Source organism: Labeo rohita, chromosome 6 (assembly GCF_022985175.1).
Source record: "Labeo rohita strain BAU-BD-2019 chromosome 6, IGBB_LRoh.1.0, whole genome shotgun sequence".
NCBI classification, from domain to species: Eukaryota; Metazoa; Chordata; class Actinopteri; order Cypriniformes; family Cyprinidae; genus Labeo; species Labeo rohita.
Genome location: NC_066874.1, coordinates 9,114,605 through 9,139,936, shown reverse-complemented (window position 1 = coordinate 9,139,936; position 25,332 = coordinate 9,114,605). Strand labels below are relative to the sequence as shown.

At 35.4% G+C, this 25,332-nt stretch overlaps 1 protein-coding gene across 8 annotated transcripts in view; it reads left to right on the top strand.

Moving 5' to 3' along the window:
* Nucleotides 1-25,332, top strand: part of dock9b (dedicator of cytokinesis 9b) — a 114,400-nt gene that overhangs the window by 24,699 nt on the left and 64,369 nt on the right. For 3 of the 8 annotated variants that reach the window (XM_051111916.1, XM_051111915.1, XM_051111914.1), the window contains exons 1-3: nt 7,487-8,084; nt 20,768-20,884; nt 24,066-24,155. In XM_051111916.1, the coding sequence (XP_050967873.1) occupies nt 7,893-8,084; nt 20,768-20,884; nt 24,066-24,155 (399 nt within the window). In that variant the 5' untranslated portion in view covers nt 7,487-7,892. Of the gene's footprint in view, nt 1-7,477; nt 8,085-11,988; nt 12,182-14,967; nt 15,337-20,767; nt 20,885-24,065; nt 24,156-25,332 lie in introns of those variants that run through there. The other 5 variants (XM_051111920.1, XM_051111917.1, XM_051111919.1 and 2 more) reach the window with 4 other exon arrangements.

Genomic DNA, 25,332 nt, shown 5'->3' with positions numbered 1-25,332 from the left:
ATTTTTTTTTTTTTTTTTTTAGGTGGAAAATGCAACAATTTCATGAAATGACCGTCATTCATATTTCTACTAGTGGACTAACTCATCCTAAATAATAGTATTTTCTACCAGTTAAAATGCTCAAACAAAACAAGAATATTTGTTTTGATATTGAAGTTTAAGAAAATCAGCCTTCAAATGGTTACAGTACATACAGTGTTCTGCATATTAAGCTAGGATATGACTTAGGATATTAACTTTGAATAAAAATCATACATGTCCTGAAAAACAGACAACTATTAATATAAATCTGCCTGAGAGATACAGAAACAATTGATCTGCTGGTATTTAATGGTATAAAAATATGAAAGCACTTTGTTTTGTGCCTGTAGATGGCAGAAGAGCCTAATCATGGCACAATTTTCCTGACTACTGACTGTCTGAAAAGTACTGATCTGAGCTAATAGTGTGCTGACGTTTCTCAGCTTTGTAGCCATTAATGTACTTTTAACGCTCTGTTCTCTTTCTCTCTCTATACCCTTTCCTGTCTCTTTAATTTTCTCTCCCATGAAACACCTGCTGTTTAATTATTCAAACTGCAAGCGAATTTTCTCATTTTTTCCCTACACCAATTATTTCCATATGCGCATACACTGTTATATGGATTTGTTTTTAGCAATGTTGTGTGCTTTGTCCTTTGTGTGTGTGTGTGTTAAAAAGAATGAGTTTTCAGCCTCATATAATAATGTCCAGTGCTGAGTATTACAATATTGTCTCTATGGCAGCCACACACATTACATCATACTTTTGCACTGAGTCACCTGGACCACCAGGCCTCTGACGTCAGTAACCCAACGACCCGGTCCAGCTCAGAAATGAAATCCAGACGCAAACCAAAACAATATGCACAAAACATGCCCTCAAGGAGCAAAAATGAAGCAAATAAACTTCAGGCTCCAAGTAACAAATGTTAGAAATAGACTTTCATACAAGCAGACTGGACTCACATGAAAGCAGAACAGCTCACACTGTAATTCATGGAATTAAAAAACAACATGTAAAACTTTTGTTTTATTTCAGTAATATCTCATGAGGTTTCTTTTTGCTAGTTTTTTAAATTACACTTTGGCAGTTGTATTACTCTTATGAATTTTAAACTAGAAAATTTTGAAAATGTTAGTAGTGTTTTTCATGTACAACTAGCCGCCACAAATGATAGGGTTTTGTGGGTGGTTGTCAGGGCTTTGCTAGATGCATGCTAGCCAGCATGGTCTGGGGGGTTGCTTACTTTCCCAGATGAGCCCACTTACTCTGACTCTATGATATTCTCTATTTGGACACATTTAGTCTGAAATCGCATATAAACATGAGAAATGTTTAACATTTAGAATTAAGATAAATTCAAATCTAGCCTTAAAGGGACACTCAACCCAAAATTGTTTATTCAATCTCATGCAAACCAGGTTGCATATGACTTTCTCTGTCACGTCTCGCTTGAGATTCACCCGTGTCAGTTCACAACACGCTGATGTTGTGATTCACTTATATTCACTTACTTACATTTAGGTCAAGCGTGAACTCAACCCTTTCATATATACAAGTACGACAGTCTGCTGTTTTTTTTACACACATCAACTGTTTATTATATTCTTTTTAGAGCATCAACATTTGGACATCCATTGCTTGAACACATTTGGATGGTTTATTTTTGTAAATAGTTTTGTTTGTGTCCTTTTGAACAAAAAAAGTCAAAAGCATCTGGGATGGCTTGAGGATGAGTAAATAATGAGAGAATTTTCATTTTTGGGTGGACTATTCCTTTAAAGGGGTCATTGGATGCAAAGTTCACTTTTACATGTTGTTTGAACATTAATGTGTGTTGGCAGTGTATGTACACATCTACCCTATAATGATAAATATCCATGCAGTGAATTTTAATTAATCTGTAAAAATAATACCTCCTTTTTCAAATCGAGCCATTCTCAGATGCCTATCGGTGTGGCGTCACACCGACAAAGGCCACTCCCACGATAGTTGATTGACATGAGTGTCTTACCTCAGACCCGCTGTAACAGTCCGACCTCCATTGTTTCAATGCAAGAGCAGGGATGTAAATTAGACAAGAATATCTCAGATTGAGCGCTTGAGGTGTTGTGTTGCTGGATGTAATAATGAACATAGTGGTCTGAGCTGCTGAAGATGCAGTAGATTATGTTTGTTTGTGAAGGGAATGCGCCTCCCGATCTAGATATATCCGTCTATGTTCGCGCGAATCATTCGTGATCCAGCTTCACTTACAGAAGAAGTGATTATAAGGGTTTTTTTATGAATGTTTGTGATCGCCTTTCCTAATAACTTGCTAGTTAGCAAGTGTAGTGGCTAAACACAGCTAAATGCGGCTAAAGTAAACAGGCTCGTCACTCCACAGAGAGAAGAGAGGGGCGGGGCGAGCAGAGATCATTAACATTTAAAGCAACCTCGACTAGAACAGGATGATATTTTGCAGAGCTGATTTTGGCAAGGTAAAAAAGGTGTTACCAAAGCATGTTATAGACTTTTCATTAAGACCCTAAAGAATCATATCAACTTCTGGAAATTGGGCATCCGATGAACCCTTTAAGGCCAGAAATACACTTAAAACAGGGGCGTTTCCTCTGAGGAGGCAAGTAAGGCAGTGCCTCTTTAAAAAATTGGATGAGAATATAAAATCATAGTACAAAAATAAAACAACTCGAATATTACAAAATCTGACATAAAAAGTGTATAAATCACTTATTGTGAAGTAAAACTGTACAAAAGTGACATCAGCAGGTAAAGTTATAGCAGGAGACCATTGAGTTTTAACAGACCCCTAAAGTGTGCGATGGGTTTGTTGGGGGGTAATTAAGAATGACTAGGGGAAAGTCATGTGAGAGGAGGCAATGCCTCTGTCGTGATTTGATTGGATATGACTGGTCATGATTTGTGGTTAATTGATGCTATAATAATGGAAAGACTAATTTAAAAAAGTCTAATTTCTTTGGTTTTTCAGGATTTTTGTGTATTTGAACCCTTTCCAACAATGACTGTATGATTTTGAGATTCATCTTTTCACACTGAAGACAACTGAGGGACTCATATGCAACTATTACAGAAGGTTAAAATGCTCACTGATGCTCCAGAAGGAAAAACAATGCATTAAGAGCTGGGGGGTGAAAACTTTTGAACAGAATAAAGAAGTGTACTTGTTTTGCCTAAATATAATATTTTTTCATTTAGTACTGCTCTTCAGAAACTTTTTACAAGATATTTACATGTTTCTCAGAAAACAAAATAAGTTAAATTTACCCTGATCTTTAAATTCAAAAAGTTTTCACCACCAGATCTTAATGCATTGTTTTTCCTTGCGGAGCATTAATGAACATTTGAACCTTCTGTAATAGTTGCATATGAGTCCCTCAGTTGTCCTCAGTGTGAAAAGATGGATTTAAAAATCATATAGTCATTGCTGGAAAGGGTTCAAATACACAAAAATGCTAAAAACTGTGGATCGTTCAGATGATGACTGATGATCCGAAAATAAGTTTATTATTAAAAAGTACAGCTGAATATCAGTTCATAAATAAAATATATAATTGTTTAAGTAAAATTTGTTGTTTAAATTGTTACTGCCTTGAGTTATTTTGGAAAAAAATCTAAAACACTAAACTGATGAGACTTGTGACTTGTGATGTGTTACTTAGTGAGGATTACTACATACTCTTACATTTTTGATGTTCAAAAGTTGTATATTTTCACATGTATTTAATAAAAAAGAAAACAAAATTGCCAGGCAGTAGTTGCATTTGCCTTTTTAAAGCAAATGAAATCTTTTTTATGTGTTCCCAAATAGAGAAAGGCTGTGTAGAGCATTGGTATTATTTTAATGAATCTTAATGAATATTTTAATGAATCTTGAGTCTTGAGGAGTTTTGTGTGAGGGACTGAAAGACAAAAAGTATGCATGCTTTTGATCTTCCCTTTGTCTGATATGCTGTCATGAATGTGTGTGAGTGTGAGCAGGATAGAGCGTTTGAAGCTGAGCAGTGATGTGTCTGTACTGAAAATGTCCTTTTCTTTGTGTTCATTAGGCTTAGCATTCTTTTTGGTCAAAAGAGGCCCTTGAAAAGAACGTTGCAAGAAGTCAGAGAGGCGTCTTTATGTTCTTAAAAGCAGTTTGTATTTGGTATTTCTTACAGGAGGACTTATAATGAGTGTGGCAAAATTACAATAGTCCAAAAGTTGTGTAGGAATACGTAGCAAAAAAAAAAAAAAGACACATGATTGGTGAAGGCCTTTGGCCAGCACCAATCAGTGATCATGTCACTGCACCACCAGTGAAGCGTGAGCTGCAGGCTTTAATAAATCTGCTCTAAATGTAATGCCAAACTAATGTCTGGTGATCCGGAGCAGGGGGTTAAGTCAGTCTTAACACAGACGAACACAACATACGAGATGTACAATATATTAATATTTAAAGGCATATTGCTGTCAAACAAAAATACATGCTTACATTACATTTGCACATACACTTGACACACATAATGCACTCTGATGTCATGTCTGAGATATGCTCATACAGTATGTGGCCACACACGTCACCCCCATTCTTCAGCTCCTTGCAGCATGTCATCCCTGATATGTCTGAGTCATTTACTCTAAAGTAGGTGACTGTGTCAGTGGCCAATGAAATATTAACACACATTGACAGAAGGGGCTTTTCTGCACTTTCAGCTAGTGAAGCCTTTAGTTACGGCCTTAATGCATGTTTGTAGCCTGATACCCAGTTTGACCAATTTTTACTCACATTCGTACAGTATTTCTAAACATAAAATATAAACATTACATTCTTAAAATGGCCCACTGCATAGACTAAACACACACTTTCACTCATCTAAACATAGTAATTATATTACATTCATATCCCATTACAGTAGTTTCTTTACGGTTAATGCTGTCATTAAAATACAATTTCTTTTGTTATACTGTATGTGAAATTTAAAGCATACATTTGATGTCCAACGAATGCATGTATAACACAACAAAACATATATTTTAGTCAATATTACTGTGCTCCATGTGGTTGACACATGTGAACGTGCCAGCACTCCTTTAGTGAAGTGTGAGATGGAGTTTAATGGAGCAAATTGACCAAAACGTTAAACTTTATGGAAAATGGAAATGCTCATGTGGCTTTCTAACATTTACCTTTAAGGAAATAACTGTCAAATTTAAATTATGTGCTGGAAAGAAAAAACATACGCAACACCTGACAGGGTGCGTTGACAGGCGAGTTTGTTTGAAGCAAATATGGAGAATATAATATAAAGCATTCTCATTTTTAGGATAACTGGCAGCTGTGGTTGCCAGAATTTTACTGTAAAAATACGGGTTTTACGGATTTAGATTAAATTTACATTTAAATACCGTAATTTCATGAATTTATATAATGTTAATATACCAACTTATTGAAGTACTGAAATGAGTGGTAATGAGAAAGTCACATGATCAACTTACCGTTAACCAATTAATACGCTTTTTCTGTATCATTTTTACAGTTTTATTTTACAGTGTAAAATTACTTTAGTAATTATGTTCAAGGCATGTTGTGAGTATTTACTTTATTAGTATGTAAAAAAGCAGAAATACAATATTTAGTCATTTAAAATAATTAAAGCAATGGAATAATAAACTGAAAAATAATAAGTAATTATAAATTAAATAATAGATGATGTGTAATATAATTTAAAAAATAATAAAAGTATATATAAAACAAAAAATTCGGACACCTAAGACACCTAAAACATTAAAATAATTGTTATCAATATCTGTCTTAAAATATTGGTCGATTTCTAGTGTTAAAGGAGACCTATTGTGCCCCTTTTCACAAGATGTAATATAAGGGGCCATTTACACATTTTATGCATTTTGTTTATGCATAAACTTTTTTAAGCGCATAATTTTGAAAAAGAGTTTTAAAGTGCATGTTTTTGAAAACGCCATTGCTATCATTTCCGTTTAAACACCCAATACGGTAATCTTTGAAAATGGTGATGTCATGTGCATGCGTAGTACATGTTAGGTATGTATCATGCAGTACGTGTCGATTTTACTTCCCTACAGGTACTGTTTACTAACAAGGTGACAGCGCCAACTACTGGCCTGGCATACATAAAACAGCATTTTTGGCAGTTTTAGTGGATATGTGTGAACAGGAATCGTTTTGAAAACGTTTTTCCTGTATACGTGAAACTTTTCAAAAACACATGTTGTCATGTAAACATAGCCTAAGTCTCAGGTGTCCCCAGAATGTGTCTGTGAAATTTCAGCTCAAAATACCCCAAAGATAATTTATTATATAATTTTAAAAATGCTTATTTTGGGTGGAAGCATAAACACCCTTTTTTCATGCATGTCTCTTTAAATGCAAATGAGCTGCTGCTCCCCATCCGCTTTTTTTTCAGATCAGGGCTGTCCCTTCACAGCTCATACCTTAGAAACTCTGCTAAAAAACGTCTCTTTATTTTTGATTATCATTTCTATCCTGCTGAAATCATGTGTTTTAAACCATATAAATTTAAACTTCTGATATACGGTTTTCTGAACACACACATCCAAAGCACGCACGCAGAAAGTGGCTGTCACACAGCATGTGAGTACTAAAATAAGTTATCTTTCGTGTCTTATTGCGCTTAAACTCTCAAATACACACAAGTTAATGTTAAAAACACACATGAGCTACAAAAACAGTTGATTATGTCTGTAAAGGTAAACAACTGGGAAAAAATAACATGTTTTATATATATTAAATCCACTGCTCTCTTGTCTCCTCGGAGGCTGGGACTCTAAATAGTGTTCTGTGTTCATCTGTGCATCCAAAAACAGAAGAGCTAGCATGCTTTGCTTGAACTTTCACCATGGCGTTAGGGCTGGTACACCGTTGTGACAACACTGTGGGTGGAAACGTGCAGATTAAGGGGCGATATCATTATAATAAGATCCTCTTCCTATGTCACGGAAGAGCATGATCTAAGCGGCTCATTTTATCACATGCTTGCAGAGAAAGGCTTACCAAAACAAAGTTACTGGGCTGTCCTTTCACGTTTTCTGGGTTGGTAGATGCACCGGGGATCCATTTATAGCACTTAAATGCAGAAGAAGTCAGATTTGCATGATATGTCCCTTTTAAGTAGATTTAGCAATTTTTTTCTGACGTATTAAATAAATGAAAGGAAGGTCTTACGTTCAAACATGAGCTCATGTTTGCGTGTGTGTTATAGTTAGCGCATGAATGAGTGCTGAAATGATGCTGTGCTGCTAGATATGGGTCAGGAAACACAGAGTGCAATGTTAAAAGGAGAACAAGACCGAGGGGGGGTTTAGAGGAAGCACAGAGTGAGCATGGCACGGCAGTGAGATACAGAGAGAAAGAGAGAGAGGAATAGATCAGCATCTCCAGGCAGTGGAGAAGTCGACGCCCAGCACTGATTCCAGAAGCAGCTCATCACTCACTCCCTCAGTCTCTTCCGTCAATTCCTCTCCCTCATGTCCTAGATTCACCGGAGCACTTTTCTCCTGAGGAACATGTCATCGTAACCTCCCCAAGGCGGTTTTAGATAAAAACACACTTTTAGGAAGCCGGCAACTTTTAATCTCCCTCATTTGAATGGATGTAGTCAGCCTGCTGTCATCCTTGAGGAAAAAGCTTCCTCATTTCCTTTCCGCTCCGATCCTGGTTCAGGGCGGATGATGGAGTGATGTGTCTCAGGACAGAGAGACTTGTGTTGGGGCTGGATATCTGAGCGCTGGGTTAGTTTCAGCTGGGCTTCGGACTTGTGTGTTTTAGCAGACTTTGGAAAGCAGGCTGAAGAGGTCACATTTGTTCAGAAGTGTGTATGTTTCTGGGACCGGGTGCAATGGGTTGCACTGCGAGTGTGATCCTGTTTGAGGGACTGCGGCGTGTGTTGCACAGGAACTGTGGATATGTGTGTAAACCAGAGTTGGAGGCTGAAGAGCCTGAGGAGGATGAAGACACACTCAGCCGCAGAGAATCACTTGCAATCACTCCACCAGCAGCTGCATCATCGGTAATGTGTGTGGATGTGATTTTCATTATCCAAATGTGTACTTTAGACATGATATAATGAGATTTTTTTGTTTATAGCTCATGAATTGTGTACAGAGTTATGGGATTTCCTGACAGTATTACTCAGCACTCTGTGAAGTAGCAGTTTGCTGAGCGGAACGTTTCTTCAAGTGTGTGTGTGTGTGTGTGGAAGTGTGTCTGTAGGTTTATGTATTATGTATCTCCCCGAAAGTCGTGTAGTGGTTATAAAGTATGCCTGGGTATTCCTTCTGTTACTAGGGTGGTTTGGATTACTCTACAGGGTAATGAAGTCCAAAATAAAGGTGGATCTCATGTGTGGCTCATAGATATGCTTACAGATATGTTTGCATATGAAAATATTTAAGCCACATAATGTTGTATTTATTTTTTATTTTATGCTGGTTCGAAATAGTAGGGGTGGTACAGAAAATTATGGGGAAAAAGAAGGGGAATGGGATTGATCGCCATGGCTCAATGTCAAGTCAAGCAAGCAAATTTTATTATTTATAATACATACTATATAATCCAAATAGAGCCCAAGGAAGTCTGTAATACCTGGAGAAATTCATTCCCATTCATCTTAGTATGAGTTGCCATTGGCAGTCATATTTTTCATCCTTTTTCCCAGAAGAGAAAGCCTTTCAAGACTTTCTGTCTGTAAATTTGAAATGTCTCTGTCTGAAAAAAGTGAGTTTTGACAATGTTTAAGAGCACATTAGCATATAAACGGCATTTTACAAGCATGGTCTAAAATCTTGTAAAATTTAGATTTAATCAAATCTAAATGAATGTCTATAATCAAATATTAACTAAATAATATATAATATTTAGTATATATAATATTTAGTTACACTATCATCCAAAAGTTTGAGGTAAGATTTTAAAAATGCTTTTATGCTTTTATTAATATTTTTTCACAGTTTTTAAAACTTTAATATTTTGAAGTATTATTACAATGTAAAACGTAACTGTTTTCTATTTTAATATATTTTAAAATGTAATTTATGTCATTTATTTTCAGACTTTACGCAGTCACATAATCCTTCAGACATCGTTCTAATATGCTGATTTGGTGCTCAAGAAACATTCCTTATTATTGGCAATGTTACAAACAGTTGTGGTGCTTAATATTTTTTGTACTGTGATACAGGACTTTTTCAGATTTTTTTTTGATGAACAGAAAGAACAGCATTTATTTACAGAAATATCTGGTAAAAAAAAAAAGTGTTTACTGTCAAATTACTTTAAATGTAATGCATTTAAAAAAAAAAAAAACTTGAACGGTAATGTGCATATATTTATATCTATGTATTATAAAATATTTAATAAATATACAAGTCCCACTTTATATTCAGTGGCCTTAACTACTCCACAGTCCTCCACTGACTACTGACAGTCAAAAGATTTTAAACAGTAACAGTTTTAATATTTTCTAAAGAAGTCTCTTCTGCTCACCAAGCCTGCATTTATTTGATCCAAAATACAGTAAACTTTTTCAAATATTTTTACTACTTAAAATAACAGTTTTCTATTTGAATATATTTTAAAATGTAATTTATTCCTGTGATTTCAAAGCTGAATTTTTAGCATCATTACTCCAGTCACATGATCCTTCAGAAATCATTCTAATATTCTGATTTGCTGCTCAAAAACATTTATTATTATTATTATTATTATTATTACTATGTTGAAAACAGCTGAGAACAATTTTTTCAGGTTTCTTTGATAAATAGAAAATTCAGAAGAACACCATTTATCTGAAATCTTTTGTAACAAAATATTTGTATCATCCCTTTTGATCAATTTAAAGCTTCCTTGCTAAATAAAATCTTTCTGTTCATCAAAGAATCCTAAAAAAAAAGTACTCAACTGTTTTAAATTTTAATAATAATAATAAAATGTTTCTTAAACAGCAAATCAGCATAACAGAATGATTTCTAAAGGATATGTGACACTAAAGACTGGAGTAATGATGATAAAAATTTAGCTATGATCACAGGAATTAATTAAATTTTAAATATATTTGAATAGAAAGCAGTTATTTTAAAAAGTAAAAATATTTCACAGTATTACTGCTTTTGCTGTATTTTGGATCAAATGAATGCAGACTTAGTAAGCAAAAGATACTTTTTAAAAACCATTTATAATCTTACTGTTCAAAAACTTTTGACTGTTAGTGTACTTACATAAAAAAATAAGTACAGTGTACTGGATGCAGCAGTGGCCAGTGATGTATTCCTTGCTGTCTGGCACATATAGACTGTAACTGACAGTAAGTGTGGCTCTGCAACACAGATGAGAAGGCGATGTGGGACATGAAGCTGAAACAACTTGTCTGAAGCATGTGCTCCACAGCAAGACTATGATTCCAAGTGCCACATAATCTTGATTCAATACAGTGACAACATGGCAGTTTTTCCAGACAGACAAACAGAAAGAACAGAACAGCAGCACATTTGCATACATTGATTAGTCTGAGCGACCCATCTGCTCACTAATAGAGCTACATGTAACCACGGCTTGATCACAGGTTAATCTTTCCGCCCCACTGCAGGAAACATAATCGACTTTTCCATGATCTACAATAGTTGTGCGAGCCTCTCTCTGCCGGGATCATATATCACACATGCTTTCAATCGGACGTGCTCAGCTCATCTCTAGATAATGTGCTGTTCTCCACAACTTTTCTTTCACTAAAAGGTGCATAAAACCTTGTAAAATGCTCTTATCACACTGTCAGCTGCTACACAGCACCAGCTGGCTGAAGTTCAGGCCCAGCCGCGAAACTCCCATTGTGCATGGGTGTATACAGTGAGGTCGGGGCTTTCTGGATGTGTTTTTTTTTTCAGTCAGTGGTCCCCGCCCTGGCTCCCTGCCCTGACCCCCTTTGGGAATCTTCTCAATTATTGCGTCAAAGTGGGATTATGCAACTCACCCAAGCTAATGTCGTAGCTCTAGGGTGTGGGGAACAAACTGCATATGTATGTGTGTAGGTTATTGATGGGTTTCATGTGTTTGATCGTAGCTGTTCATAGACAAGATGTTACTGATTAAATGCGCAGACACACAATGACATGAAGTCATACTATTATAGTCGTAAAGAAATTATGTTTTTAAGGAAAACATTTCAGGATTTCTCTCCATATAGTGGACTTCAATGGTGCCCATGAGTTTGAACTTCCAAAATGCAGTTTAAATGTGGCTTCAAAATGATCCCATCCAAGGAAAATGGGTCTTATCTAGTGAAACGAACTGTCATTTTCTAAAAACAATGTACATCATTTCGCTAGATAAGACCCTTATTCCCCGGCTGGGATTGTTTAGAGTCCTTTGAAGCTGCATTGAAACTGTATTTTGGAAGTTCAAACTTGCGGATAAATTTCTGTTCTGGAAGTGAACTTCTCCTTTAACACTGTGGATTAATATTGTCATCCACTGTTAAAGATGTCATGACATCATAAATCAAATTGACATATTAGGTTGTTGTACCAATAAACTTTTTTCCTATTTTCCTCATATATTTTCCATTACCAAAACCTTTTGAGTTTTTGAGTTTTTTCCGGAGGAAAGTTTTGACTTTTTTTTTTGCTTGGTTCCCAATAAAATGTATAAATAATTCCACAAAAGAATTAGGATCTGAGCCATATCAAGGAATCAGTATGTCATAGAGTCTTTGGTATGGGTTTATTCAACTTGAGCACTAAGCAACTAGTAGCTGCTAAGGAACGCTGTAACAACTACTTACAACAAATTAAAAACCAAACAAAACAATGTCCTGGCAACCATCTAGAACACCTTGGAGTTTTGGAGGGAATATGTTCATAATATTATTAAAATATAAATTAGAAATGCCTTTCTTCGTGTAGACTATTGTCTGCTATCTTCGCCTTCCTATGGGTGACCTTTGACCCCTGAAAGGTGACTACAGGAAGTGTGTGTGTATGTGTTTGTGTACGCATGTGCTCCCGCTGAGTGTCTGAATATGAATGGATGTCAATCGTACGCCATGTCGGACTGTCGCCTGACCTTTTCCGAGGACACCACCAGAGTGCTGGACTGATGCAGATAAGCAGATCTGTAATTGTTTGTCTTATCCTGCTGTGTGAATGTACTTTAAAGGAAATGAGTTGTTTATAATATAAGACTATTTTTCTTATAAAAGATCTCCATATGGCATTAAAGAGACAGATGAATGCAGAGTGATATTTTGGTGTTTTCACACTGATCAAGATTTTAAAAAATTGAGTTTTGTGACTTTTCATTCATTTCTGTTAGTTTGGGGCCATATGTGACCTTGGACAACAAAACCAGTCATATTTTTAAATTGAGATTTATACATCCCCCGAAAGCTGAATAAATAGCTTTCCATGGATGTATGGTTTGTTAGGATAGGATGATATTTGGCCAAGATACAACTGTTTGAAAATCTGGAATCTAAGGGTGCAAAAAATTTTAATATTGAGAAAATCGCTTTTAAAGTTGTCTAAATGAAGTTCTTAGCAATGAATATTACTAATCGAAAATTAACTTTTAATATTTAGTGTAGGAAATTTACGAAATATCTTCATGGAATATGCTCTTTGCTTAATATCCTATGGATTCTTGGCATAACAGAAAAATTTATCATTTTGACCTATACAATGTAGTGTTGGCTATTGCTACTAATATATCTGTGCTACTTATGATTGGTTGCGTGGTCCAGGGTCACATATATGTTAAAGGGGTGCTATTATGCTTTTTCACTTTTTGAATTTTAATCCGTGTGTGGTGTGTATCTTTGGGCATAAAAAAGGTCTACAAAGTTACAAATCTCAAAATCCACTCCACAGGGAGATATTTCGTTTTTAAAAAATCTCTTTTCAAGAACTACAACGAACAGCTCCTTTGGACTACAGCGTTTGTTTTCCACATGCAATGATGTCACAACGCGGTCAATTAGATTATCATTAAAATAAATCCCGCCTTACAGAAATTCAAATTGTTGGGGGGTGGGTAGGGACGAAGTGGGGGATTAGCCTAACTTTAGCAAAGCAGTGCAGAGAGCAGCTTCAACGAGCCACAGTGCAGCGGGTATAAACACAAGCATTGACTAGGTTGCCGCATCAGAGCCGTAACACGCCGCAGACGTGTGCATTGTGTGGTAAAAGATTTATTCATCATACTGTGTAGATAGCTTCAGGGTTTTTTAGAATGCATAAACTTGCACTAGAATAGCCTAAGGTAATCAGTGATGATGTTCTTTGATAATGTTAGGCTGCTTTTTGCCTCATGCTGGAGCTGGTTTTGGGCAATGAAACTAAGTATGTAAATAATAAATTAGCACAATCTTGCAGGCTGACGATAGGACCCAACACTACTGTAGCGTATTATTTACTCACCCTCCATGCATCCTAGATGTATATGACTTCCTTCTTACAGACACATGCAATCGGAGTTACATTAAAATTTATCCTGACACTCCCAAGCTTTAGAACGCCATTGACGGGTGTTTCTCTTTATCAGTCCAAAACAAATCCAATGATGTGCATCCATCCATAATAAAAAGTGCCTCACACAGCTCAGGGATAGTCAATAAAGGTCTCCTGTAGAGAATCGATGTGTTTTTGTAAGAAAAATATCCATATTTAAAACGTGAGAATCACTTTAATCTAGCTTGCACTAACTACTCTGACAAGGGGCGTAGCAGTACTGAAACACCGTCTAAGCTGTTCGCCAATCGCAATGCAGTGGGACAGCTAACCAATCACAACACATTTAGTTTTTTGGAAGGCAGGCCTTCATTAAACCCAGAACTAATTGAGCCATTTGTGCCAGGCTGGGAGAAATGTATTGTAATAATGTAAATTATGTTAAAAATAATGTGTTTTTTGAACCACCAAGCATGAAAGCATGTTCTAGTACACCCTCAAAACAAAATCAAGATTCTGTAAAAGAGTATAATAGGACCCCTTCAAGCGGATGATCGGCAATCGGTCAATGTTGGGCCGTCCCATGTCCAGCGTTGAACCACTAATGTCACATGGACTATTTTGATGATGTCCTTACTACCTTTCTGGGTCTTGAACGTGTCAGTTGCATTACTGTCTATGCAGTGTCAGAAAGCTCTCGGATTTCATCAAAAATATCTTAATTTTCCAAAGATAAACAAAGGTCTTATAGATTTGGAACAAGGGTGAATAATTAATGACAGATTTTTAATTTTTGGGTGCTTAAATTTGCAATAGATGTGAAACATTTTGCATTTTATGTGTTCAGTTCTTGGATTTGTGTGTAAAGTTTTGAAAAAAGAGGCAAAGTTTTGAAAATATGTCTGATAAACTGATTTGTTTTGTGTGTGTAAAGAGAACAAGCCATTGGATACATTGTTTCAGAATTTTGTTTTTCAATAAGAAACTCATCAACATAGGGAAGACAGATGGTTTCATGGGGTGTTGTTGAAACCATCTGCAGAAAACTTTTTTAAACTTTCTCTTTTGTCTTATCTGACCATATCTGTCTTTTTCCAGCTGTTTCATTCGACTATATTGAATTCATCTTCCTTTATATTTAATATGACTAATCACTTAAGTAACTTTAACTTTTTAAACATTTGGTAAAATCCATAAAGCAAAGGAGTTTGTCACTTTCCTTGTTCTATTCAGTGTTTACTCGTGGGCTTTGGGTGTTGCTCTCTGGCAGGTGAAACAGACAGTTAAGATCTCTGTTTCAGCACAGAGGGAGGACAGATGAGCGTGACATAACACAATAGTGGACATGGACAAACACACATACACACAGACACTCCCCCATACGAGAACAGCTGTGTGAAGGAGTGGTCCTTGCTTCTCAGAGAGAGAGAGAGAGAGAAAGAGAGAGAGTGAGGGAGGGACTGAACTGATAGAGGAAAACACTCTTGAGAACTCCACATGGTAAAGTTCAGAAACAGAGAAGAGTGGAAGAACAGAAAGAGAGACTCAGCCGGGGGAGAGCAGCACAGAGCGAAGAATACCCTCGGGGTGTGCAGGCTGTTGCAGAGCTCTGGTGTTAGTTTGCCTCTCAGTCCTGGTTTTATATTCTGCGACTGACGCTGATTTGAGGCTTTAGCTTTTGGTCCTTCTGGAGGGAGTGAGTTGTGGATCATGCAGGGCAAGGCTGGACGAGCCGCCCGTAAGGATGCAGTGTGTGAAACACCTCAGCAGGGCAGGAGTGTGGGGGAGATGGAGATAGAGGGGGAAACAGCAGCGCCTGTAGGGGTAAGTCTCTTATGTGACCATTTAAAGCACGAAAAACTCATCTAGTACCTCTGGCTTACAGCTGATGTACTATACCATATCAGTACACAAATAAGACTAAAACAAAACATACATTATGTTCATGTTTTTCCTATGTAAAAAAGAAAATTGTGTCATATTGGCACTGTAACATTATTTTTGTATTATTTTCATTTAAGCACATTTTCCCTTCAAATTCTCATTACTGTAAACAGACTGTATAATGGTTAGTTTTTCCCTTTATTCTGAAAGAAAAAACAACAACAAATGCTGTAAACAATACAAAAGGAAATTTGATGTAGAAATAGTTTTCCCTTAGAAATTGCTAGTAAATTTTACGAGCAATTACTAAGAAATAGCAAGTAACATATTGAATAAAATGTAAAATTTTGAAGTAGAAAAACTGAAGTGGTATTTTCTTGTAAAACATGTTACAATAATCCTTGTTTTATTTACAACCTCCATTTTTAATATATATATATATATATATATATATAGTGTACACAGAATAAAAGTTTGGCGTAGAAACAATTTTCACAAAACAGCAAGTGAACTTAAACAATTGCAAGTAGTAAGCATACTCTTGTATTTTTTTTGTAAAACATACTCTATTCATATTTTTTTTTACAGTGTACCATCGTGTTTAAATACTTAATTTTAATAATGATTTATGAATAAATAAAAATAATCAGTTTAATAATGGGTTTTCTGCATTATGATGATGGAGAATTGTGTGGAAAATGCGCATAATTATCTTTAAAATAAAGTTATGATTAAAATGAAGTTATGATACATAATATTTAACATTCTTAATGCATTTTGCATTATATATTTGTTGATTTTAAGGATAAAATATAATCCAGAAAGGTATTTCTTAGTAAAAAAGTAATAGATTTAAAATGCATTCATCTTACACTAACTATAGTTTAAGTCTTTTAACATATTTACTGACATATCACTCAAAACTTACTGATATAAAAACTGATATAAAACTTTATTTGGAGTATTACTTGGGCACAATGCATATTAAGCCTAAAATATGTTTTAATATCACTATTGATGAGGATTGATGTATGATTTTTAAATAATATCGGTCTTTAAATGCAAAAATATTTTAAGTGTACTTACTTGCAATAGTTCCACTTTAGCACAATCAAATATACTTAAGTGTATCTTTAGTTGGACTTCAGCACTACTTCTGCACAATTAAAGTGCATTAAGTACAAAATTAGTTGTTCCAGTTTAGCACACTTTTAGTATACTAAAAGTATATTTGCAGGATATTTTTATTAGGTGCATACTATGTAAATGTATTTGTAGTATACTTAGCATGAAATAAATGTTCACTAGGGTTATGATTCCCTAAACAAGTGAAATCAAATTTACTTTGTGAGAGTATGCATATGTACAGTGTGTGTGCGAGAGAGTGGGTGTATTGTATGTGTGTGTGTGTTTAGAGTTGTTGCACCTGTGTTAGCGTACGCCCTCTTTATTGGCCTGTAGTGAACCTCAGATCAGCTCACAAAGTTTCGCTTCAAAAACTTCCCTGATTTATTGAATTGTAGAATGAAATAGTGTGTATTTGTCTGTGTGTGTACAACAGTGTGTGTCCATGTCTCTGTGGCAAATCAGAGCAAGAGTACAAGGAATTACAGCCCAGTTAAACAGCGAGGGCCGTCTGCTCCTACCTTAAGATCCTCCCTTGGCCCTAAGGGAGGGAGACAATTTAATGAGATTCCCTTTCCCCTCCTCTTCCTTTCCAGTTCCAGCTTGACATTTGACACAACACATTTCTGCAGTCCTGCACACATAAACACATGTGTGTGTGCAAATGAGTGTGCCAGAAGTTTGTTAGGATGTTCTTCAAAAAGAAGCATCAGCGTCTTCCAAATGCTGCGTGTACATGCGTGTGTATATATGTGTGTGTGTGTGCGAGTGTTTAAATGACTGTGCCTAGCCTTGGCAAGTTCCTAATTAGTCTCATATTGTATTCATTAGTAGGTGTTTGTGTTGGCTGTGTTGAGTGACCTGTGGGAATTGCGGTTCAGTCTAGCGCTGGCATTCAGGCTGGCACGTTGGCTGCTTGTGTTGCCAGAATATTGATTATTTTTTAATATCCGTGCAAGGTGTGAGACTAAAACACTTCTGAATGAAGGAAATATGGCAGTTCATCCATGTATGTTTAGAAGAGATGTCATTGTTAAATTCAAGTGTCTGAGGAATGTTCAGTTGAATAGAGATGCTGAGTGGACTGAGTTGTAGAACGGACCTGATAAATTGATACGTGATGTTTATTGGTCTTCTGTAATGTGCTATGCATGAACTTACGCTATAACGTAAATGTAACACTGTAAATGTAACAGTGTAGCTCCAGAGCGCATTCCTCAGCAGGGAGTCCCCGTCAGCGCACGCAATAAGTGGATTACAGCCAAGAAATTCTCCACATACGCACACACACACACACACACACACACATACGAACACATTGGTTTAAACCCCACAGGATTTTTATATGTAGACTTAATGGAGATCTCTGTTACACTACTTAAAATATTGTCTCTTAAAATAAAAATATGTAAATATCTAAAAAATGTAAACATTTATATATATATATATATATATATATATATATACATATATAGATTCACTTGGGAGTTGATAACATACAGTAATAGTATAAGTGGTATACAATTAATGTGGAATAGTAGGAATAATGTAGGAAATTTTGTCTTGGATGAATCTGATGAGAAATGTCAGTTCAAACTGAAATCGCTGATTTTAAATGAATGGTTCAAACGGTTTAAATGAATGGGCATTCAAGATGTAGACGAGTTTGTTATTTTACCTGACAAATTTGGAGAAATTTAGCATTACATGATCATACAGTGAATGGGTGCCATCAGAAAGAGAGTTAAAACAACTGACAAAAATATCACAATAATCCAGAAGTATTTCAGATGACTCCAGTCCAATTAATTTATTGTGAAGTGAAACGCTGTTTGTTTGTAGGATGTTTTTAACATCAAACTGCTGCATCTGGCTAAAATATTTTTTTCCCAAATTCGTTTATTCCATTCTTTACATTTTAATTTTGCTGGATTCTTTTTTTTACATTTTAATTTTTCTAGACTCTGTTTTAAAAAAACCCCAATCAAAACGCATGTCTAAATAATTGAAATCATGAAACGTACACAGTTTAAAAGTTAAACTTTAAAAGTTTAACTTAAATTTAGTGCTCTCAAACAGTTAGTCGTGATTAATAATAAATAAAAGTTTTTGTTTACATAATATATGTGTGTATTTATTATGTACTGTATATAAAAGAACACTTATATTTAAGAAAAATATGTTGTTTGTATATGAAAAATATTTTTATATAATATCAGTTATATGAATATAAATATATACATGTAAATACATGTACGCATTTTCAAAATATACGGTGTATGTGTGTATATTTATAAATACATAATAAATATACACAGTGCACACACATATATTACGTAAACAAAAACTTTTATATTGGATGCAATTAATCGCGATTAATCATTTGACAGCACTACAAAATTACAACTTTTTTTTTTCTCAAATTCAGTTTTATTTTTTAACAAATTCTGTGTTTCCCACCAATTTTCTGGATTCCATTTTAATGGTTTCATTACATTTTTACAATCGAAACCCTTTTTATTTAATTAATTTTAAAAAATCTATTTATATGTGTATCTTTTTAGAAGTACTATGTAAAAAAAAATTCTGTGGTAAAAATATTTTTAAAAAATGTTTAGTAGTAGTGGTACTATAAATACATTAAGTAATATATTTCTGTCACAGTTTCTTCAGGTTAAACCAAACTTTTATTTTGACAGGTTGCTGTGATGACCTTTAAGTTTCTGTTTACATATGGTATGACAATAGTTTTCTCACAAGAAACGGTAAAATGCTCATTAAGTGACTCTCAGAGCAGTTCCACAGATTCAATATGTGTATAGTAAATGAAACCTGCGTCTGTGCCATTCTTTCACACAGAGAACATGCAGAATTCAAATGTTATTTATACTGCCTAATATTCACAGACACTAGTCCATGTCGCATTTTGATTCAAGTGTACTGACCTACTTTTTATCCAAAATTTGGAAAATTTTGTGGCATTCCAAATAAAGCAGTAAATTCCATTTTTATGTGTGGATTCCGTCTGTGTTTATGAAATCATAGGGCCCTACTAAAGTCAGAAAGCACTGTTTACACGCAAAAACAGTCCAAAATATTTGAAAACAAATATTGTGATGTTTTATCAGCTGTTTGAGCTCTTATTATGACGGCACCCATTCTCTGTAGAGAATCCATTGGTGAGCAAGTGATGTAATGCTAAATTTCTCCAAATCTGTTCCGATGAAGAAACAAACTCATCTTAATTGGCTTGAAGGTCAGTAAATTTTCAGCTAATTTTCATGTTTAAGTGAAATAGTCCTTGCATATCCAGTCTGAGATAAAGGAGATTTTATCAGAGTGCTCAAAAGGAGAAACAACTGAGATATCACAAGAACAACTGATGATTACATTACCATATTATTCTGCAGTTTGATTGTAAAAACATGTTGCAATTTTTTTGGATTCTGACTTTTTTCTGATTCTGACATTTGATTGTGTGCTGGTACATTTTGTCATTTTGTTCAGCGCATTGTTTGCACATGAATATATTAAGCCAGAGATTGACATCTCAATATTAAATGTGTTTACACAGACAATGTAAATCAAAGGCATGTTGTGTTTAATATGTGCTCACTTGATTGTCTGAACACATTTTAGAAATTGCTGTGGCAAACAGCTTTATGAAAGTGCGTGTTTGTGTGTGCATATTAGACAGGAAATATTTTCCCCAGAGGTTGCATCTCTTCCATTATATCTTAGCCTGTTAGTGCCTAAGGCCTGCTGCTCAGTGTCCCCGTAAGGCAATGACGTCACAATGGACATTGTAACAGAGACCTGTTCCCTTGTCTTTATTGGGTGATGTAGGCTTGTTGGTGCTGACCATAGCCAATCATAGCGTGGATTATGGGAAGCATTGTGTGAACTGCCTGGTACAGTTCAACACAATACTCATTCACAACTCTCTTATGCCTTCACTCCTCTCTCACTCACTAACAAACAGAAGAGAGTAACTGGGCACAAAGACGTTTGTGTTTGACTTTGATTCTTCTTGATGTTGTCACATCATTGAATATATCGTATTTTGAAATTTTGTACCACATTTATTCAGTATTGGATTAAAAAATAATACATTAAAGATAATATAGAGAAGTTTACCTGACAAATAGAATGCCTTAAAGGCAATAAAAAGATGGATGGATAATGATTATTTTGATTTTTTCATCTGGCTTATTCCAGCTAAACTTGTGTGTGTGTTTGTCTCCAGGTAAAACCAAAAGTGATCGAGCCGTTGGACTATGAGAGCGTACTCGTCCAGAGGAAAACTCAAATACTAAGTGATGTCCTTCGAGACATGCTGCAGTTTCCTATTGATGACTTTCAGGTAAGAACGTCTGTTTATTTATACACATTCAGCTCTCATACCATCTGCTTTCCCCTCAATATGCCTTCCTTCATTGTTCTGCCATGTATTTTTCCCTGCCAGGGGCTCATGTGCACTTTCAGTTCTGTCAGTATTTTTTGTTCTCATCTTATCTGAATTCATGCTGCGATTTCCTCTGAAATGTTATTTTTCAGCATGATTCTGAGAGCTGAGTAACCTGTGCAGATGTTGGTTTTCACAGTCTCTCAGTGGTGTGTCCTGAGTTTGCTTCCTCCTTCGGCTCACTAGTCATACATCACTTTTCTTTCAGCGTTCACAAGGGCCTGCTTTTCCATTACAACCATTATACAACCCTCAAATAACATTACAGTAACATTGTCTCAGGGGATTTCTCAGGCTGCTTCTCTGAATGGAATCATCTACTTGTTTTCCTTTAGAAATGGGTGTGTATGCGAGAGATCATTGTTATGGGCCTTGGTTTATGAGGAACAGACACAAAACTGTGTTTTGCAACCAACAACCCAGTTAGATGGAACCAAACAATTCAGTTTTAGGATTAGTGGTAGGAAATTAAACCATAAATTAAACCATAAATCTAATTAAAAATCAAAAATCTTGTTAGTCTTAACAGTATTATGAAGAATGGCACTCCATTTATGTGTATTTACGTGTTTATGTGTATGTGGTCACATTCTACCTAAAACCTCAGACAAACTGCATTTTTAGCATTTTCTTAAGATATAATTTAATATGTTTATTATGCCATTTCCATTTTGGTGACCATTACAAACAAAACTAAATGTAAAATTTTTTTATGTTACAGAATAAATATTAATTATTATAATGTATTTTAGATATAGGGCTGTCAAACGATTAATTGCGAATAATCGCATACAAAATAAAAGTTTGAGTTTGCCTAATATATGTGTGTGTACTGTGTGTAATTATTATGTATATATAAATACACAAATTAATGTATATATTTAAGAGAAGTATATTATTTATGTACAATGTATTTGTATTTATATATAATATAAATTATATAAAAATGATAATAAATACTTGTAAATGTTTCTTAAATATATACTTGAATGTTTTAATAACTACACGCATATATTAGGCAAACTCAAACTATTATTTTGTATGCGATTAATCGTGATTAATTGTTTGACAGCCCTAAAAAAATACACCTATAGTCAAGTAGATTTACAAATAGTACACACACACATACTCAGACATGCATACAACACTTTGGCAGTGTATAAAGTCATCCCCAGTCCGGTCAAGGCTAGTAAACTGACTTCAGAGCATAACGCCTCGGACTGGTTAGGGATGAGTTCACCAAGATTATTTTAAAAGCATACTTTGCTTATTTAAGATTTTACAAGCGCACAAGATGGTTAAAATAAGCACAACGTTTCATGTAAAACCCAGGGCTGTGCTGCGATGGACAATTTAGTTTCATGTTCAATGTTGGTTTCACGTCAGGCCTCAGGCTCTATAGCACACAGACATTCACATGTGTGCTAGAGTATGAATGCAGACTGAGACGAAGTGTCCTAGAAAGGCACATCTGAACCTCTGTATAATGATAAAGCCGGAGACATGACAATAACCCTACTGTATATGCAAGTTAAAGCGATAGTTCAAACAAAAATGAAAAGTGCTCTATGATTAACTCACCCTCAAGTCATCCTAGGTGTATATGATTTTCTACTTTTAGACGAATACATTCTGAGTTATATTAAAAAAGGTCCAGGCTATTCCAAACTTTATAATGGCAGTGAATGGTGGTCAATAATTTGAAGCCAAATAAAAGTGCATCCATCCATCCATTTTTCCCACATCTTTCTACACTCCATACACCATAATGGCAAAGCAAAAAACAAGTTTTAACATCCTTGCAAGTTTATTAAAAATAAAAAACTTTATGATTCCATTGCATAAGTATTCATACCCTTATTTGGGACAGTTAAAATTTAGTTTAGGAGTGTTCATATTGCTTGTAGATGTTACTACACTTTGAGTGGAGTTCACCTGACACAGAGGTCTTAATAAAAGGTTCTAATAGCTGAAAATGCATATCAGAGCAAAAACCAAGCCTTGAGGTAAAAAAAACTGCCTGTAGACCTCAGAAACAGGATTGCATCAAGCCACACATCTGGGGAAGAGTTAAAAAAATTCTGCTGCATTGAAGGTTCACAGAAGCTTGTACTCTCCAGTACCTTTAATGGAAGAAGTTTGAAACAACACACCAAAATATTGATAGCCTTAACGAAAACCCAGTCCAGAGCATTCAGAACCTCAGACTGGGCAGAAAGTTCAACTTCCATCAGGACAATGACCCCAAGCACAAAGTGAGAGTGGTTTATAGACAACTTTGTGAATGTTCTTGAGTGGCCCAGCCACAGCCTGGACTTGAACCCAATCAAACATTTCTGGAGAAACCTGAAAATGTGCATCTTCCCACATACAGCCTGAAGTGAAGAGGTGAGTAGAAGAATGGCAGATAATTGCTAAAAGCAGATGTGCAAATCTTGTGGCATCATACCCAAAAAGACTTGAGGCTGAAAAGGTGCTTCAGCTAAGTATTGAGTTAAGGGTATGAATACTTATGCAATGTACTTATTTCAGTTTTTTATGTTTAATAAATTTGCAAAGATGTTAAAAACTAGTTTTTTGCTTTGCCATTATGGTGTATGAAGTGCAGATTGATGTGGGAAAAAAGTAATTTAAAGCAGTTTAACATAAGGCAGAAACAATGAAGAAATGAAGGGGTATGAATACTTTTGCAAGGCACTGTATGTGTTCTGCATATCATCACTCTAGGGTCAAGCAAAAATTTGATTTGTTTAAAATGGTTACTTTTCATTTTTGTGGAGTGTCATTTGCTCAAACTGAACAAATCTGTAAACTATCATTTTTTTGATTAGACCAATACAAAAGTGCACTTTAATTAAATGACATGGTTGCTTCCCTTTTTTCAGTTTTTCCAAATCCTCTTTGTAACCCATTGTTTAGACGAAAACTCATTGAAAGCCTCTCCATTGTTTATAGTCCAAAATGATTACTTTTATTGTTACAAAAAATGTCAAGATTTACACTGACAGGTTTTCTTTATGAATGTTCATGTGCTTGTCTTTGTCTAATATCTGAATCTTTTCCACATGTATCCTTGTAGATCTCCACTTTGAAGCGTCAGGGCAGAACTCTCTACTCTTCAGTACCAGATGGGGCGGAAAAGAGAGCCAGCAGCCTGCTTGTCCAGGAGGTAAGACCTCATATACATATAACACATACTCATAAATCAGATCGAAAAGAGTATGAATTAATAATGAACTGCGCTCATTAATAGCATTGTCAATTTGTACATGCTATACTGAATTAGCATACAATTCATTAAAGGAATTATGCAAATCGGATTGCAAACCCCCCCAGTAATTTTGACGCCTAGTCAAATGCTATTGCATTCTGCTACAGTATTTGCATTGCACAATTTAAAGGTTAGTTCTGCGAGGATGCAGTGGAATACCACAATCTGCCACACTTTACTGAGACTGTATTGCATCGCCCAATCACTGCAGTCCAAGAACCTGAATCATCTCTTAAAAATGCACTCGAACGCGTGTCTGGATTTATGCCTGGATACGGTTCTTTTTTCCAGCATTTGATAATCACTTGATGATTTACTGCTGTTAGATCAGAAAATGCAAACAAACATCTTGCTGTCTGCAGGCAGTAATAGTGCAAAGTCAATTGTGTTAGGCAAATAACAATAGAGTTTTGCAAACTCTATTGTTTTGTATTCTAATGTATTTTTTTTATTATTATTTTGTCTAAAGGTTCAATTAACTGTTACATTTTTTTTTTACTAGGGTTTCAGTGCAATTAGTTCCTGATTACACAGGATTGTGATTTAAGCCATCAAATGCAATGCACAAAAGTTTTACCACAGGCTATCATTGATCATATTGAACAGAATAAGACCTTAGAGAAATCTATAGAACAGGAATTTTCAACAGGTCAAAACAGATTCCTAGAACTTCCTCATTTATGTTACTTTCTCAATAATTCTACCATATGTGCGTATGCATTTGTGTTAGAATAAACCGTACGTGTGTGAGGTCTGGGTCAGACTAGGGTTGTGTGGGTATCACAGGCACTGGGCGTCGTCAGCGGAGAGCGTAAAACGATACTTCCTCCCGCTAAAGAGCTCAATGACATCATCAAGGACAGCTGGGCCAGAGCCAGGCAGTTTTCCAGCTTTTCACAAATCAAAACATCTGCCCGGACCGTAAGTCATGTGCACACGTCCGCTGTACACCCCAGAAAAACGCGCATTCTGAAGGATTGTTCTGTTAATCTTGCAAACAAGTTTTTGGAAACAACTTTGTTTGACATAAAATATGTTCAATTGAATCATTGAGTAAACATTTGTCATGATCTTA